This window comes from Triturus cristatus, chromosome 4_1 (assembly GCF_964204655.1).
Source record: "Triturus cristatus chromosome 4_1, aTriCri1.1, whole genome shotgun sequence".
Lineage (NCBI taxonomy): Eukaryota > Metazoa > Chordata > Amphibia > Caudata > Salamandridae > Triturus > Triturus cristatus.
The window spans coordinates 747,651,027-747,667,768 of record NC_140585.1 but is presented as its reverse complement, the minus strand read 5'-3'; the positions used below and the strand labels follow the sequence as shown (position 1 = coordinate 747,667,768).

General features: G+C 46.1%; 1 protein-coding gene across 1 annotated transcript in view; it reads left to right on the top strand.

Moving 5' to 3' along the window:
• SLC41A2 (solute carrier family 41 member 2) overlaps positions 1 to 16,742 on the top strand; it is a 402,292-nt gene that overhangs the window by 117,236 nt on the left and 268,314 nt on the right. The window contains exon 4 of the mRNA XM_085653261.1: positions 15,525 to 15,596. Coding sequence (XP_085509387.1) covers positions 15,525 to 15,596 — 72 coding nt within the window. The remainder of the gene's footprint in view (positions 1 to 15,524; positions 15,597 to 16,742) is intronic.

Here is a 16,742-nt window from a genome sequence, read left to right as displayed (position 1 = left end):
CCACATATTTTTATCTTCTCCAGTATGGAGTCTTCTATAGCATTCCACATTGAGAAACAATCCTATAGTTTAAAGTCCTCGAGAAAGCCATCAACAGCCAACTCGCCGCCTTCATCGAAGAACACAACATCCTCGACCCATCACAATCCGGCTTCCGAAAAAACCCACAGCGCAGAAACCGCCCTCCTCGCCGCAACAGATGACATCCGCTCCCTACTGGACAAAGGAGAAACAGTAACCCTCATCCTCCTTTTTTTTTTTTTTTTTTTTTTTTTTTTTTTTGAAAAACCTTTATTGACGTTTCAATCACTTACACGTATGGGCCTACAACCCCCCGGGGCCGGCCGCTAAGCAATCAGAACAATAAAAGCACATGTAAACACAGGCGGCACCTCGGAGAGCAAAGTCTACAATACAGTATAGTCCGGCCAATGAGCCGCTCAGGTAGGACACCAGGAGAGAAAGGGTTTTTCATTTTATAATAAAACAAAACCGTAGGATCAGGTGCCAAATAGTTTCCCAACAGCGATAAGGGGCAAGGATAAGAGACGCAAGCAGCAAGCAGCAATACATTGAATCAATGGCGCAAACACGGGAAAGGACGGATGGGGAGCAATATCAAAGATAGTTGCGCCTACAGGTCCCCGTACCTAAAGCCCAGCGAACCCCCCGGAAACTGTGGCACACATTAAGAGCAAGCGATTCACAATAAGAGAGGTGTACCGCGCTGATCCCAGAAAAACAAGCAAAAAGAAACAGAGAAGAAAAAGGAGGCCATGGAAAAAGAGATAAAGACTAAAGAGTCCCCTCCCCCATCCCCCCACCCTGCACCTCTGCGAATGAGTATGGCCCCACCCCCCAGCAGTGTGCCTGTCGCCCTGGAACTAGACCCGAAATATAGAAGAGACAGGGAAAAAAGGAGTAAGAAAGAGCCCCCCCAGACGGGGGGGCGGAGGGAATGTAATAAACTGGAGGAGGGCCTTCAAAACATACCCCCGGCTTCTCCCTCCCGCACGGTGGAGTCTCCCCACAGCAAACAATTAGCAGCACCAAGTTGATCATATCAAAAAAGGAGGGGGGGAGTGGGGAGCATTATGCACCAACTATGCGAATAACCATGAGAGCACGCAACCATGAGTCCGCCTGTCTACTAGGTGACCACTCCCGAAGGATCAGCCTCAGCCTTGACCGCTCTTTGCGATTCTGCCCATGCCTGCCCCTCGACCCAGCACCATGTCCGATGTCCCAAGGTACAGGAGTGTCCAAAAACAGTCGGGAATCGACGCACACAGGTGGGGTGGAAGTCTCTGAGCATCAGCACGGACCGCTTCATGGGGGGGTGTCTTTTCCAGTGCCGCCCCAGGATCTGCACTGCACACAAGGTCCCGACAGGCTGAAGCAGTCAAATGAGACACACGTTGCTGGAATCGTCCCTGGGCCGCCGGAGATTGCGCACGGGACAAGGCCACCATCTTCCGCTCAGGTCCAATACCTCCGGAGCAGATCAAGCCCACAGTTAGCCGACCACACGGTAGCATACTGTCCGGAGTGTCCGGCTGTACACTAATCGCGGGGGGGGCCGCAACATCTTCCTCCTGTGTGCAGTGTGGAAAGCCACTGTGTACTTGTGGACCAGCATGCCGCCACTGTCCCAACGCTGATACCACACCATCTAGCTTCCTCCCCAGGACCCCGGCGCCATGAGCCAAGGAGTAATGAAGGGCACCAAGGGCCTCCAGGAGGTCGCCGTACCCCAGAGCAGCTCTCTCCGATCGCTCTGCCACACTCCCGACCGTCACACACCCCCAGTCCCGCTGCGTCCCAGCGGACAGGATGGTAGGCTGCATAGTGACAAAATGGCCGCTGGGAAGGCCCGACTCGTATTGGGGCCAGGACCCCGGGACCAACGCCTCAAGGTCCACGTCGCTGAAGACAGGGATCCTGGGGGAGGAACAGATTCAACCGTTGCGCGGTCACGGGCAATAGTCTTCTCCGCCACGGACCAGCTCCCGCAAAAAGCCGGGAGCAGCCCGCAAGGATCAGGCCGAACCAGGGACGGCGTCCGGGCAGCTCACCGTCAAAGGCAGGGGCAAACACCACAGAATCAGAGAATTGCACACCCGGGCATGTCCTCGGTCCGCAGTGCTCAGCAGGGGGGGAGCGACCACAGCAAAATGCAGGCCGAAGGGAGCACCACCCCGGCGGACCGACTCCACCCAGTCACCACAGGCCGCTGTTGTTAAACTGCCGCCCGGCCAAGGCGTCCACTCGAGGTCCCGGCTTCGGGACCGCACGGGCCGCAAAGTTCAATCGCTGATTTCTCCGGCGGTACTGCAGTCAGAAACCTCAGGGTCACACGATCGGTTGCCACTTTCGTTTACGAACACGATCTCGTAGCGCAGAATAAGGATCTCATGCAGGATATCCGTGCGGGATGCGGAGGTTCACGGAGCCGGGAATCTACGCTGCCGTCCCGGTCGCCATCTTGGCTCCTCCCCAACCCTCATCCTCCTTGACCTCTCAGTGGCCTTCGACACAGTATCCCACCGCACACTAATATGCTGACTCCACGACGCAGGTATCCGGGACAAGGCCCTCGACTGGATCTACTCCTTCCTCTCTGGCAGAACGCAGCGGGTCAAACTCCTCCCCCCCCCCCCCCTTTCCTCTCGGACCCTACACCAACCACCTGCGGAGTCCCCCAGGGGTCCTCCCTCACCCCAGTGCACTTCAACATCTATATGGCTTCCCTCGCCCCCATCGTCAGAACCTACGGACTCAACATTGTTTCATACGCAGACGACACGTAGCCAACGCAGCCAAACACAACTTCCAAGAAGGCATGGAAGCTGTTGCCAAATGGATGAAAAGCAGCTGCTTACAACTCAACACAGACACAACAGAAGTATTCATCATGGGCCCACACCCAGACGCTTGGAACGACACCTGGTGGCCCACCGCCCTCGGCAGCCCACCTGCCCCAACGGACCATGCACGCAACCTTGGAATCATCTTAGACTCCAAGCTCAAAATGGACCGTCAGATCAACTCTGTCACATCCTCCTGCTTCCACATCCTCCGCCTCCTACGTAAGACCTTCAAATGGATCCCCCTCGAGCACAGAAAAACCATCGCCCTCATCACCAGCAGACTCGACTACGGGAACGCACTCTATGCCGAAATAAACAAAAACCTCACCCAAAAGCTACAAAACATCCAGTACAACGCCGCAAGACTGGTCCTCAACTTACCAAGACACTGCCAACCCTCCCAACACCTGCGCACACTCCACTGGCTCCCCATCGAGGCAAGAATCACCTTCAAGATCTTCACCCACGCACACACAGCCCTCAAACACCGGACCAGCATACCTCAACAGCCGAATCAACTTCCACGCACCCCAAAGAACCCTACAATCAGCCCAGCTCTCCTACGCCGTGGTTCCCCGCACCAGAAAGACCAGATCAAGAAGCCGCTCCTTCTCCTTCCTCGCGGCCAGTGCATGGAACGCCCTACCGCTCCACCTCAGGCAGACAACATCGTTCCCCATTTTCACGAGAAACCTCAAAACCTGGCTCTTTGACAGACCCCCTCCTTGATGGGCTGGAACTGGCATCCCCCCCTCCCCCTCACAGCACCCTGAGACCCTTACGGGTGAGTAGTTGCGCTTTAACAAACTCTTGATTGATTAAGGTAGAAGATCTCAACAATTTAGTCTTTTACAGAGGCTAGCTGAAGTCGAACTGAAGCCTCCTGATATCAACATCTGTGGGCATAACACTGTTGTTCTTTCTATTTCTGCAGTTATCAGAGATTCTATGGATACAATCATTTGTCAAGTCTATGGAGTTCTTGGGGGATCTTTCAATTTTGTAGATTTTGACAATTGCCTCACCTTCTTGTGACTAGTTTACTTTTCTGACTCTTTTGCTTACAGTTTTTTTGTAACCTTTTCATTTTCTGTAGCTGACAATGATTTTTATGGACTGGTAAAATTCGATTAGGCTTCATTATCACTCTTTTTTTTCTTGCTTCAAAAGGATGATTGTGTGTGAGCTCTTGTTGGCATCAGTTTGTCTTCATATGTTTGTATCTTCTCGGGAGCCTGGGCCAAGTACTAATTAATTTCTTCATTAGTGTTCTTCCACCCTACTTGCACTGGGATTGTGGCACTTTTTTTTGCTTCTTGCACGAACAATTCACACATGATTGATGAGAACACTGACGGTGCAGTTTACTACATATCGTAAAGCTGCTTTTGCAAAGCATGCAAACAAGTAATGAATCGCTTTACAATATAAAGTAATTTTATGCTACAGTGTTGTTGCTGAGCTGTAATAATGGAAACAAACCTTTCGAAAACATTGTGTGTTTGACAATGAATTAAACATCCTCTAAATTATGAAATAGGTAATACACAAACATACATTTTGTCCGTCTGTCACTTTTACTAATCATGAAGCTATAAACCTACTCCGTTCCTTTAAAACATTTTCCATACTATAAGGGCCTGATTCACAAACTGCACTTTGTAATAAGTTATGTAGGACTACAACACTTACTCCAAAGTGCTATTCACAAACTGCACATTTGTTAAAACATACAATTTTGTAGTAACTCACATTTTTATTGGAATTCCCTTGGTCCATTAATTTCTATGTGAGGGTGTTGCATTACCAGTGGTTTGCTATGTGTAGTGTTGGACTTACTACAAAAGTGTAAGTTACTGCAATAAGGCAGTTTGTGAATACCGAAAAGTAGTAAACATACTCAAAAGTATAAGTTACCTTTGTGAATGAGGCTATACGTGTTTTTAAGAATGAATGGCTGCCGCTGTGGAACATTTACTTATTTGTTGATGACCTGTTTTACAATTTAGAGGATGTATTATTCAACATCAAACACACACTGTTTTCAGTTCCTTCCCTTTATCTCCTCCTACCCACCCCTAAACCATAAAATCACCCTTACCTCCTTTTACCACTACCCATCCCTATACCGTAAAATCACCTCTAACCATCCATAAACCGTAAATGTACCCTTAATTTCCTTTACCCTTACCTACCCAAACTCTAAAATCACCCATACCGCACTTTACCTCTACCCACATCTGAACCATAAAATCACCCTTACCTGCTTTTACCTCTACTCATGCGAACCCTACATTCAACCTTACCTCCCTCTACCTATCGCCCCAAATCCTAAAATCACTCCAACCCTGAATCCTTAAATTCACCCTTAACTCCCTCTATCTCCACCCACCCCTGAACTCCAAAACCACCCTTTACCTCTACACACCTCTTTTTTTTTTTTTTTTTTTTTTTTATTGTTTATTTATTGTTGAGGCAGACCAGCCAGTACAGGGCAATACGACCTTAGCAGTCAAACACGATAAGTTAATACAGCATGCAGTACATGCAATCAAATATGCAGTAGGGCATTAGAGCTAATGTGAGAGTGGACAACAAAGGACTAGATACAACCACCCATAGACAACAGTCAATTTGAAGGGTGCCTCCACAGATGAGAGCAGCAACTCATAAGAAATGAAACCCTAATAATCCAACTCTGAAGTGGCAGTTCAGAGATATATTCCTCAGCCAGCATCAAGAGTAAGTAGATAAGTCTGTAGTGGCTCCCAAAAGTCTCTAGGTTTTGCAGTGCTGGGAAGGGTGCATGACTGAAATTGTCTACTGGATGAAGACCAACTGTCTAAAGCTGAACATCGACAAGACTAAAATCATGATCTTCGGGAAGAGCACATGGCCGTGGGATTCTACCAGGTTGACAACGGAGCAAAAGACCCTACCATCCATGTCAACATTCTTGTGATGATCATGAACAGCAAACTCGACATGACCGCCAAGTCAATGCTGTCACTGCACCCAGAAAATCATCACACATGCCCTGGTTACAAGCAAACTGGACTGTGGGAACGCCCTCCTTGCTGGGTTCAACAAAAAACTTACCAGAATGCTGCAGAACATTAAGAGCTCGGCGGCCAGAATCACTCTCAACCTCCCACGCCACACTTAACATCACACCACACCCGAAGAAGCTCCACTGGTTCCCATTCACAAACCAGCACAATTCAAACTTTTCACCCACACTTTAAAGGCATACAGCTCAGCACACCTCAACAATCGCATCTGCTTTCACAAACCTTCCAGGAACCTCAGTTCGTCCAAACTCCTACTTGCACAAATCCCATCAATGCGGAAAACCAGATCCGGTGGTCGAGCTTTCTCCTACATTGCTCCAGAAGTGTGGAACGACCTGCCGCTACACTTGAAGACCTGGCTTTTCTAATAGTCCCACTAGGCCCGAGGTGTGGCTAGACTCGCACGTGCTCAGCGCTAGGATACCCTCCTGGGTAATAGTGCACTCTACAGATCTTCATAACATACTTCTACCCACCCTTGAACTCGAAGTTCAACCTTACTTCCGAAAATCATCCTCATCTCCCTTTTACCTCTACCCACCCCAAGCCCTAATATCACCCTTAACTCCCTTTACCTATACATTCCCCCAAATCCTAAAATCACTCATACCTCCCTTTACCTCTACCCACCCCAAACCCAATAATCCTTACCTCCCTTTACTTCTACCCATCCCTTAACCCTAAAATCACCATAAATCTCTTGACCTCTACCCATGCCAACCCTAAATTCACCTGTACCTCCCTTTACGTCTACCCATCCCGAACCCTAAAATCACCCTTACCTCCCGTTACCCTTACGCACCCCAATTCCAAAAATTACTTGTGTTTTAAAAACAACATAAAAAGTATATTATTTAAAAAAAAAAAAAAAAAGCTGCCTGCTGCAGTAGCGTGAGGTATGGGGACAAATACCTACGTGGTAAAGGCTGCCTGCGTGGTAAGGGCTTCATGGTAAATGCTGTTTCTCCTTGGGCAGGACACATTTCAGCCCCCTCTTTTAACATTCTCTTTCCTTTACCCTAGCTCCTGTAAACGTTTTCTTGACACTGTTGGTTATTTCATGCCCTTCGTTATGTTTGGTGGGCACCTTCACTTCTTTTACAGTTTGATCCCTCTGTAGGACAGAGCATGTGCGGTCCCTTGCGAAGTATTTTGTTCACCTATAGGGGGCTTAAAGCCCACCCATTGTTTAGCATTGGTTGACTTTATAATCCCTCCAATTTAATTTCCTTTCTATGGCCAGCTCGTGCCGGCTTCACTCCCTCTTTATGTGTTTGTCGCATGGCTCGGTAATTCTTCTCTTACCTAGTGTCCTTACAATGCTTTACACTTTAAGAAGTATTTTTTTCCCTTTTACTTGTACCCACCTCACGCTTTCCTCCTCCTGCTATTTTGCTTGTCCTGCCCGCCCTACTCCGCTGCCTGCGTTGTAATTTGTCTTGTTCTCCCTCACCTCCTCCCCTGTTGTTCCTTGCCATGTTTAACCCTCCACCACTTCCACTCTCCCCTTTCGTAGCTTGTCTCCTCCTGTATCACCAGAAATAAATCACCCAAAATTCACTCCAATGGTTTCAAGATGCTACAAAAATGCAGACCGAGCTGCATTCCCTGCTCTGCATGGCCTTTTTAGCACTGCCTTCATATGGGGCCATCACGGCAAACTTTAGCACAGAGGTAAGAAAAATAAACAAATTAGTTTTTTTCCTTGAATGCCTATTATGTATTTGTGAGTGGGGTAAATAGATCGCAGCCCTCGCACCCATTTATGGATGGCGGTTATCATTTATTTTTGTTATTATTGCTTCATTTTTGTTTTGCTTAGCATCCTCCGTTTTTGGCTTACATTTCCTGCTCCTATTAAAAAGATGGAATGTGTATTCAATTTCTTGTTCCTTACGTTCGCTGAAATGTTATTGTGATTTGTTCCTGAAAACTTTTTTGGGGGGGAAGGCCCAGAATAATCCTGTACTAAGTGAAAGCATCACTGCCCTTCATGGTCCGCATTGGCTGCGTCGCGTGCTTTTTCCCCCCTAACTTTCAGCCATGCTGCACAGGAGTCACCCTGCTGTACATCATAGCTAATAGACATTGACAAGAACCATAGTTCTCGCATAGGCGAGGCCTGTTGTCTTTACCAATGCCTGTTTCTTTTGTAACTGGTACAGGGAGCTCTAATCCGTAGAGACTCCAGCAAACTGCAGACTGTTGTCCTTACATTCACCCTTTGAGTGAGCCCTGTGATAAATGTCCCTATTGCCCTTACCAACTTTGGTCCTAGGAGGGTAAATCCTCCTTCGTCCTCCTCAGACAGAACTGTAGCAGGTGTCAGCTGGATTATGGTTTTGGGGTTGCCAAGGTACAGCGGGATGTTGTAAGCTGGCCTCCCGATGTAAAGTGAGTTCGGGAGGGAATGTAGGCTGCTTCGTATTCTTTTATTTTAAATGTCCAGGCTGTGAACATTGTTGCGTAGAAACTATTCTAAAACAAGTTGCGACATTTATCATAATGTAAGAATGAAGTTTGCAAATCCTAGGATGAGTGCTGCCCACAGAGAATAAAATCGATTCTCTTCCTGCTTTTCTTTTGTCTAAGGTAGTCTTGGGGGAGTTCACATTGCTTTCCACAGAGTAGTTTCAGAAGAATTCACCCGAGACCCTGTATATAGGCAGATGCTCCTGCTGTCAACCTCCTATATAAGGAGGGGAAATCTGACCTCCATCCGATATACTGGATTTTTGTAACTTGAGTTGCCATTCACAGTGTGATTTCAGCCAACTGCCCAACTTTGTGAATAAAACCTGGTGCTGCCCAGCAGCTCACTGATCTTTTTCTGGACTTGAACTTGTGATAACCCATGCTTCTGAAGTTCATCCAGAGAGTCGGGCTGGCATTCTACTCACTGTCCCTTGGCACAGACTAAGCCTGAACATGTTCTTAAATGTCTTATTACGGCCAAATCCAGATCACCGTCTGACGTATGCCCACCTAGAATAATCTATCTAGCTCCTGAGATCATAGCCCAACATTTTACTGACATCTCTAATCTTATTTTCAAGACTGGAGAAATCCCTAAGCAATGGAAAAAGTTATCCATCCTTCCTCTCTTGAAAAAACCCAACCTTAATACTTCGGATCCTAGCAGCTATTGCCCTATTTCCCGTCTCCCACTTCCAGCACAAATCATTGTAAAATTGATAAATCAAGATCTTACCACCTTCATCAATAATAATCACTTTCTGTACCTGACTCAATATGGCTTCAGGGGCGAGTACAGTATGAAGCTGGCCCTGAACACCGCCACTGATGAGATCAGATGAGAGGTTGACAAAGGAGGAAACGCTGCATTAATACTATTAGACCTCTCTGCAGCTTTCGACACTGTCAACCATAGCCTATTTATAAACCGTCTCCAACTCCTAACTATTAGTGGCTCCTCTTTCTCTCCTGAAATCTTTTCTTTCAGAACAAGAGCACCCCTTTGAACTGAGCAATTTTGCATCAACCTCCCTTCAGATTACCTTGAGGTGTTCCTGAGGGTTCTTCACTCAGCCCATCTCTTTTTAACTTGTTTATCGCCCACCTGGCAAGTCTCATTAAATCTTTTGGCTTTAAAAAAAAAAAAAAAAAAAAAAAAATCTTTTGGCTTTGCCATGGTGTCCTATGCTGACGACACCCAGATCATCATCTCAGTAACTAGCAACATTCAGGATACAGCAGCCAGGTTTCATAACTTTATGCAATAGGTTATCAAGTGGATGCTGGAGCATTGCCTGAAGTTAAATTCCGGCAAGACCGAGCTCCGTCTTTTTGGATCAAACACCTCTTTCTGATAACCCAACTGGTTGCCTCATGAACTTGGTATGCTCCCAACGCCAGTCACAAAAGCAAAAAATCTAGGATTAATATTTGATACGGCTCTATCCTCAACCACCAGGTTAATGCCACTAATTCCTCCACCTTCTACACCCTAAAAATGCTCAGGAAAGCCTCCCATTTTTACCCAATTACCTCCAAAAAGCAGTGGTCTCCACTTATATTTTCTCTAAACTAGACTATTGCAATGCTCTCTTGTCAGTCTACGGAAAGATCTCCTTGGCAGGCCACAGGTTCTCAAGAATGCAGTTCCTTCAATCAGTGGTTTGTAAAGCGTGCCACTCACCCGCGAGGCTCTCAAGGCGCTGGGGGGGGGGGGAGGGGGGGTGTTAAGAAAGGCTGCTCCGGTCAGTCGAAGAGCCAGGTCTTCAGGTCCCTCCTGAACGTGTGCAAGGTTGGAGAACGTCTGATGCTTACAGGGAGTGCATTCCATGTTATGGCTGCGGTGTAGGAGAAGGCTTTCCCGCCCGCTCTGCTTCTGTGGATGCGAGGGACCTCTGCCAGGGCGAGGTCGGAGGAGCGGAGGTTCCTCTTGGGTGCGTGGAAACCTACTCGGTCGTTGAGGTATTTGGGTCTGATGTTGTTGAGGGATTTGTACGTGTGGGTGAGGAGTTTGTAGGTGACCCTCTTCTTGATGGGGAACCACTTCTTGATGGGGAACAGTGGAGTTCTCACAGGTGTTGGGTCATATGTTCGTGGCGCGGTGTCCCTAGGATGAGCCTGGCAGCCGCGTTTTGTTTGGTTTGGGGCTTGCGTGGAAGGGTTTTATTGATTCTGGCGTAGAGGACGTTGCCGTAGTCCAGTCTGCTGGTGATGAGTGCGTGGGTGACGGTCTTTCTACAGTCGGGGGGGATCTATTTGAAGGTCTTTCGGAGGATCCAGAGGCAGTTGAAACTGGCGGAGGAGACCGCGTTGATTTGGTAGTTCATGGAGAGGGAGTAGTCGAGGATTATGCCGAGGTTCCATGCGGGGTCTGTCGGGGTGGGTGGGATCCCGAGTGCGGAGGGCCATCCGATGTTGTCCGAGGCGGAGGGGCAGGGTCCGAGGATGAGGACCTCGGTCTTCTCGGAGTTGAGCTTCAGGCAGCTGTCCTTCATCCAGGATGCCACGTTTCTCATACCTTCCTGGAAGCCGAGTCTGGTGTTTTCTGGGTTCTTGGTGAGGGCGAGGATGAGCTGGAGGTCGTCATCGTAGGATATGATGCTGAGCCCGTGCTGTCTGACAATGGCGGCGATGGGGGCCATGTAGATGTTGAAGAGTGTCGGGCTTAGTGAAGATCCTTGGGGCACTCTGCAGATGATGTCAGTGGGGTCTGAGAGGAAGGGGGGGGGGGAAGTCTGACCCTCTGGGTTCTGCCGGCGAGGAAGGATCGGATCCAGTCGAGGGCGGACCCCTGTATTCCTGCCTTGTGGAGCCTGGTGGCTAGTGTGTGGTGTGAGACGGTGTCGAATGCTGCAGAGAGGTCTAAAAGGAAGAGGGCTGGGGGTGTGGCCCTGGTCATGCAGCATGCGGATGTTGTCAGTGGCGGTGAGGAGGGCGGTCTCGGTGCTGTGGTTGCTGCGGAAGCCAGACTGGGAGGTGTCCAGGATACAGTTTTCTTCGATGAAGGCGGTCAGTTGGGCGCTCACGAGCCTTTCGGTGACTTTGGCTGCAAAAGGGAGGAGAGAAATAGGCCGGTAGTTCTTCAGGTCAGTAGGGTCGGTTGTTGGTTTCTTGAGGAGGGGTTTCACCTCAGCGCATTTCCAGTCGTCGGGGCAGGTGCCGGATGCAAGGGAGGAGTTGATAGCATGGGCTAGTTCGGGAGCGATGGCAGTGGTGGCTCTGTGGAAGATGTGCGGGGGGCAAGGGTCCGTTGGGGCTCCTGAGTGTGTTTTCTTCATGGTTGAGGAGATGAGTTTGATGGATGCGGTGTCCCAGGTGGTGATGGTTGTCTTCTCGGCGGTGGTGGGTAGTGTGGTGCTGTCTTCTGTCGGCTCGCTGAAATTGACTTTTGACTGGGATTTCCAGGCATCAGTCTGCCAAACAGGTACTCGTCTTCCCTCCATTGGTTCCCCAGGAAGAAACTGATAGATTTTAAAGCCCTGTGTTTTGCTTTCAGGGCGTACCAGAGTCCAGTTCCATTGGTATGTACCTCCAGGAACTATCCGCTCTTCTACTACCAATCTTGTTTAGGTTCCTAGATTCCGGTTATCAAAATGGGGAGGCAGAAGTTTTGTTACCACTACTTCCAAACTGAGGAACATCCTTCCTGCGCATGAAATTCTTCATAACTGCTCCCATTCAGAAAGGCCCTCAAAACATGGCTATTTACTCTTAGTCACTGACTGCAACATCATAGAATTTCCGTCTCTCTATCAAATGTGCCCCATCAGACTGGTAGCGCCTAGACGCCTCTGGGTATTAGTTTGCACTTTATAAATGAAAAAAATAAAAAATAAACGTTGTCTTACTGAAGCAGTGCTTGCCTGCTATGCTGCAGCTTTTTTGTGTAGTGACCCTGCTGTGTGTGGCAGCCAAATTGGGATGCAAACTCAATGACTGTGAGTGGTCACAAACATCTATGGAGCCACTGGAACCTCTCACAACGAGGTAAAGATGCTCTGCCCAAGAGATTGACAGATACAAGTGCAGGTGAGAGGTTGATGAATCAGCCTTGTGAATACACCCATCTTCACCAATATTTAATATTTTAATATATTTTCTTATTCAAGTTTTGTTCTAGAACATACGGTGGGTCTGCATCTGGTTGATCATTGTGAACACCCATGTGCGCCCAGGCTGTTGAACCTGCATGTTTCATCATAGCCCTAAGGCTGGTGTTCCTCCACTGTACACCCACCTATTGGTATGAACTCCTAGACTGTCACCTCTCCTTCCATGTACCTTAACGCCATAAGTTGATATAGTTGTTTTCTTTGATTTGCATTTAACAGTTTACAGATGTGTAGATCTGCAGGCATGTTTTCCTTAGCTGAAGAGATACAAAGAATCCTGTTTTGACAGCAAGATATTAGGAGCCTCTTTTTTGAGTGCTCATGTCTGTTTCAGTAGAGCTTTGCAGAGTTGTTGCTTCTGAGACTTGTGCTTCTTTCTCTGTTCTTGCTGCATTGGTTCTGTGACTTTTCCATCTTGGGTGTTATTTGAGCTTCATGAACGTTATAAATTCCCCTATCGGAGGATCACCCTGCTTCTGGATTAGCTTGGATCTTTTTTCCATTTTTAGGCGCTTTCATTGGATAAGAGTTTTGGATGAAATATTCTCTTAATTGTATTTATTTGTATTTTTTATACAATGTCTCATATTTTTAAAACTAGCTATCCACTGAGCCTTTCTGCAGTTTGGTTTACTTTGATATTATAACTGAACCGTTCACTACCCCCTTTTCTTCCATTTACTTTCTGCAGGATATTCGATTTCCGGTTTGTACTCTGTGTTCCAGTCTTGGAATTCAAAACTGTGTGTATTCACGTGTTCTTTCCAGACTACACTATGGACATTTTCTTCTGGAAAGCGTAGTTCTCAAAACAACCCTGTATGTGGCAGGAAAGCAAGTCACAGGCAGCAGACGATTTGACTACATCACTTCCATTCCCATACTATTATAGTCGTTTCTTATCGGAACCAGCCATGTTTAATTAGGAAAGCTATTGTTCCCCCCATTATCTAAAAGGAGCGTGTGTGACAGAGTCTACTCTCTTCATGATTCTGAATCCCTTCTTCTGAAGACACCGGCCTTAAAAAAAAAAAAAAACTTTTAAAAAACGCACTTTAGTCCAGTCTTCTGCTGTGCGCTCAAGTATTGGAATTCTCCCCTCCTCCACTCCAGATCAATTCTCTTTCCTACTGTCAGAAAATACTTCTACATTCTTCTCCTTACTGAATTCATTGGTTATCCAATTTTTGCTTTCTTCTTTTTGTTGTTGATTTTGACCTCAAATTATTTTCCTTTTGAAGTACTTATGTTCTTTTTGGATTCCGTACAACATTTGAATTATTTGTCTGTATAGCACTGTGATGCCTGGTTAGCATTGTTTCTGATATTTGAAACTGCAGAAATTAACAAAATAGATTTTGTGCAGGTTGAGCAAGTGCAGGTGTCTAAAGTTACTTTTCTGATCCATATTCCATAGAGAATTTTTTGGAATGGGGGGGAAAAGTTTGAGGGCAGTCACCAAATTGTTCATGAAAACGGCGTCCACTTCATGCTTTCAATAAGTATATATAACTGGCCTATAGATTTTTGAGTAAACTTACCCCGTACCCCATAAAAGAATGGCAATAACATCTATAGACATATGATAGTTTGGGCTTCAAAATTAAAACACGGATCTAAACTGCCAATGTGGTTAACTGGTTGACAATGAACAGCAGTGCATCTCCAGTAGCAGACCTAAGGTCTGTGACTCTTGTTTTGGAAAATGTTTGGGGTTGAGGACATCAGTTCGAACACGCTGTATACGGTGCTGTTGTTTTTCATACCAAAATTTACACTTGGACATTCGCTGCTTAAGACTCCCATGACTGGGCAAGAGGCACTTCTATAAAGCTGGTTTTACCTCTTTGTTTAAGAAGAAACTTATTTCCGGTCTGGCTGTCTTAATGTAACAAATCAAATTCCGCCCATGTAATTAAACAAATTGTTTCCCAACTTGTTTGCCATTTCAGAGCCCATGTTTTCATTCAAACCCTTGTGGAAAATGCTCTGTTCTGTCCCTGCTGGCTCTGGGTTCCAGTTCGCGAGTTTTAAATGACAACTTCCTGCCTTCATGTTTGGAATTAATCTTTCCTACCTTTTCTAATTCCAGTAATTACACTAGTGTCTGACCAGGCAAATAGCCCTGCCTCCGCTAGGTATTCCAGGCACTCTGGCCTTCGTGATAAGATCACCGGCAGTGTTGGTTCGACGGTGCCTGTCAAACAAGTATTACAAGTTATACAGAATTAGCACACTTATGACATGTTTTTAACTTCCGCATTCTGCCAGGAAAACGCTGGCGGAATTTGTGCATGGGAAAGTGCTCTTAAAGATCAAACTCGTGGAACGGGATGCTTAAAGTCCGATACTGCGTGTTATAAAGAGCCCTAATTTAGTCACCTCACCTCAAAGTGTACATGCCCTGTACAAAGGACGGAGTACAATAGTGATGGAGCATGGAACAACTAAAATACAGATAATCAAACAATGACGCACAAGATATTCCTTTGTCATCTTCTGAAATTACAGACTCTTCACCTGCAGGCCACTCCTTGTGCACATAGCCACACCTATAACAAATACTTTGCTTTATTTGCTGAATGCCAACGTCTACATGACGTTTGAATTGAAAGATGGAAGTTTCCGATAAAGACATATATGCAATATCTGTTCTAAGGTTGCTGCTGTTTAAAAATAGGACGCTACTGTACAATCAATCGAAAATACATGCTTAACTAAAACAAAATGCAGTTTTAAAAGGTTGCAACTTGTATTAAGCGGACGTTTGTAAGATTTCAAGACCTTATAAGCAGGTGGTTTAACTGTTTTAAGCTTGACAAGCAAATGCTGGTGACTGTTACCAGTCATAATTAAGTATTACCCCAAAATAGGTGGCATCATTGCAAGGTTGTATATTATTTTCCAGTTAAAAAAGTATTTCCTTGATAATGTTGATGCGTTTATTACATTAAGACTTGGTGCATTTAAGCGAACACGTGTTTTTATTTTGACAGGTCAATGTTGGTAAAATGGAGTCTCCAATTGAGAAGTGGAATCTAATAATTGGTAATTTAGCCTTGAAGCAGGTGAGTTCTTACGCCGGGAGGGGCTCTTCAGAGATCTTCTTTCTGATGGTTATTATTCATAAAGTAGTTATCGTTCACCAGCGGCTTTCAGATTGACCTGTGCTGTTCCGGGTTATGTATATTCAATACTCTATCTTTTGCTGCCTACTAGATGCTCCAGTTTCATGTGTGCTTGTAATGGATGTCTGTTTTAAGTCTTGTTTTATTGATGTAATTGTTTTTCAAACGTTATAACTCACTACCTAAGCATTCAGTAAGGGAGAGCTCTACAAGTAACCTTGAAATGCATATCACAATGGAGAAAGTTCTTGAAAACCATCTGGTATCCACAGAACTGTGACCAGACCTTCGTCAAGTTAATGGGGATAATCCACACCTGCTTACATGATGTCAACAAACATTGCAACTGCATGCTATAATCTTGTGGTAGTCCTGTAAACCTCATGAGCAACACACTACCACGACCGAACTTGCAACAGGTAACCACAGACTATCACGTATCAGAAGGCTAGACGACACAGTACTGCATGGGCAGGCAAAAAGTGCTGATTTTCTAGATTCAATTTTCATTTGAGGGAAGTCAAAATATTTCTATAAATGACGGCTTCCAATGAGGAGAATGGACCAAATGATCTGTCGTAGAGATTCTGCTCCTGTTTTGGAAAATGGCAACATATCTATCTGCATGCTCATACCTTTAAACACAATTCTGTAAGTTATTATAGTAGTATTTGCCCGGACTTATATTTTCAAGCGAGGTTTAAAAAAAAAACCAGAAAACAAGATGGTTTAACGTTGTCTAATGAGAACTAATCAAACTCCCCTGCTATCCAGTGCTAAATTTGTAACCCCCCAACCCCCCCAAAAAAAGTATAAGTGTAGAGATCAGATGTTTTTATTTGAGCCCGGTGCTGCAGAATGGTTGGGTTTTGAAATACCGAGGCTACTGTGTCTCGATTCCACTGCATGTTTCTTTGTTACACCAGCCTTCACTTTTTGTCTCTTTTCTCACTCCAGCAGTTTATTTTCCATCCAAGCGTTCTCCCTTAGTCAGATTTTCAAATATATAAATAAGAGTTCTTGTCCCAAAAATGAGTGCTGTGGTAATGCATCACGAGTTGCGTCAGTAAAATTCTCTTTTTCTGT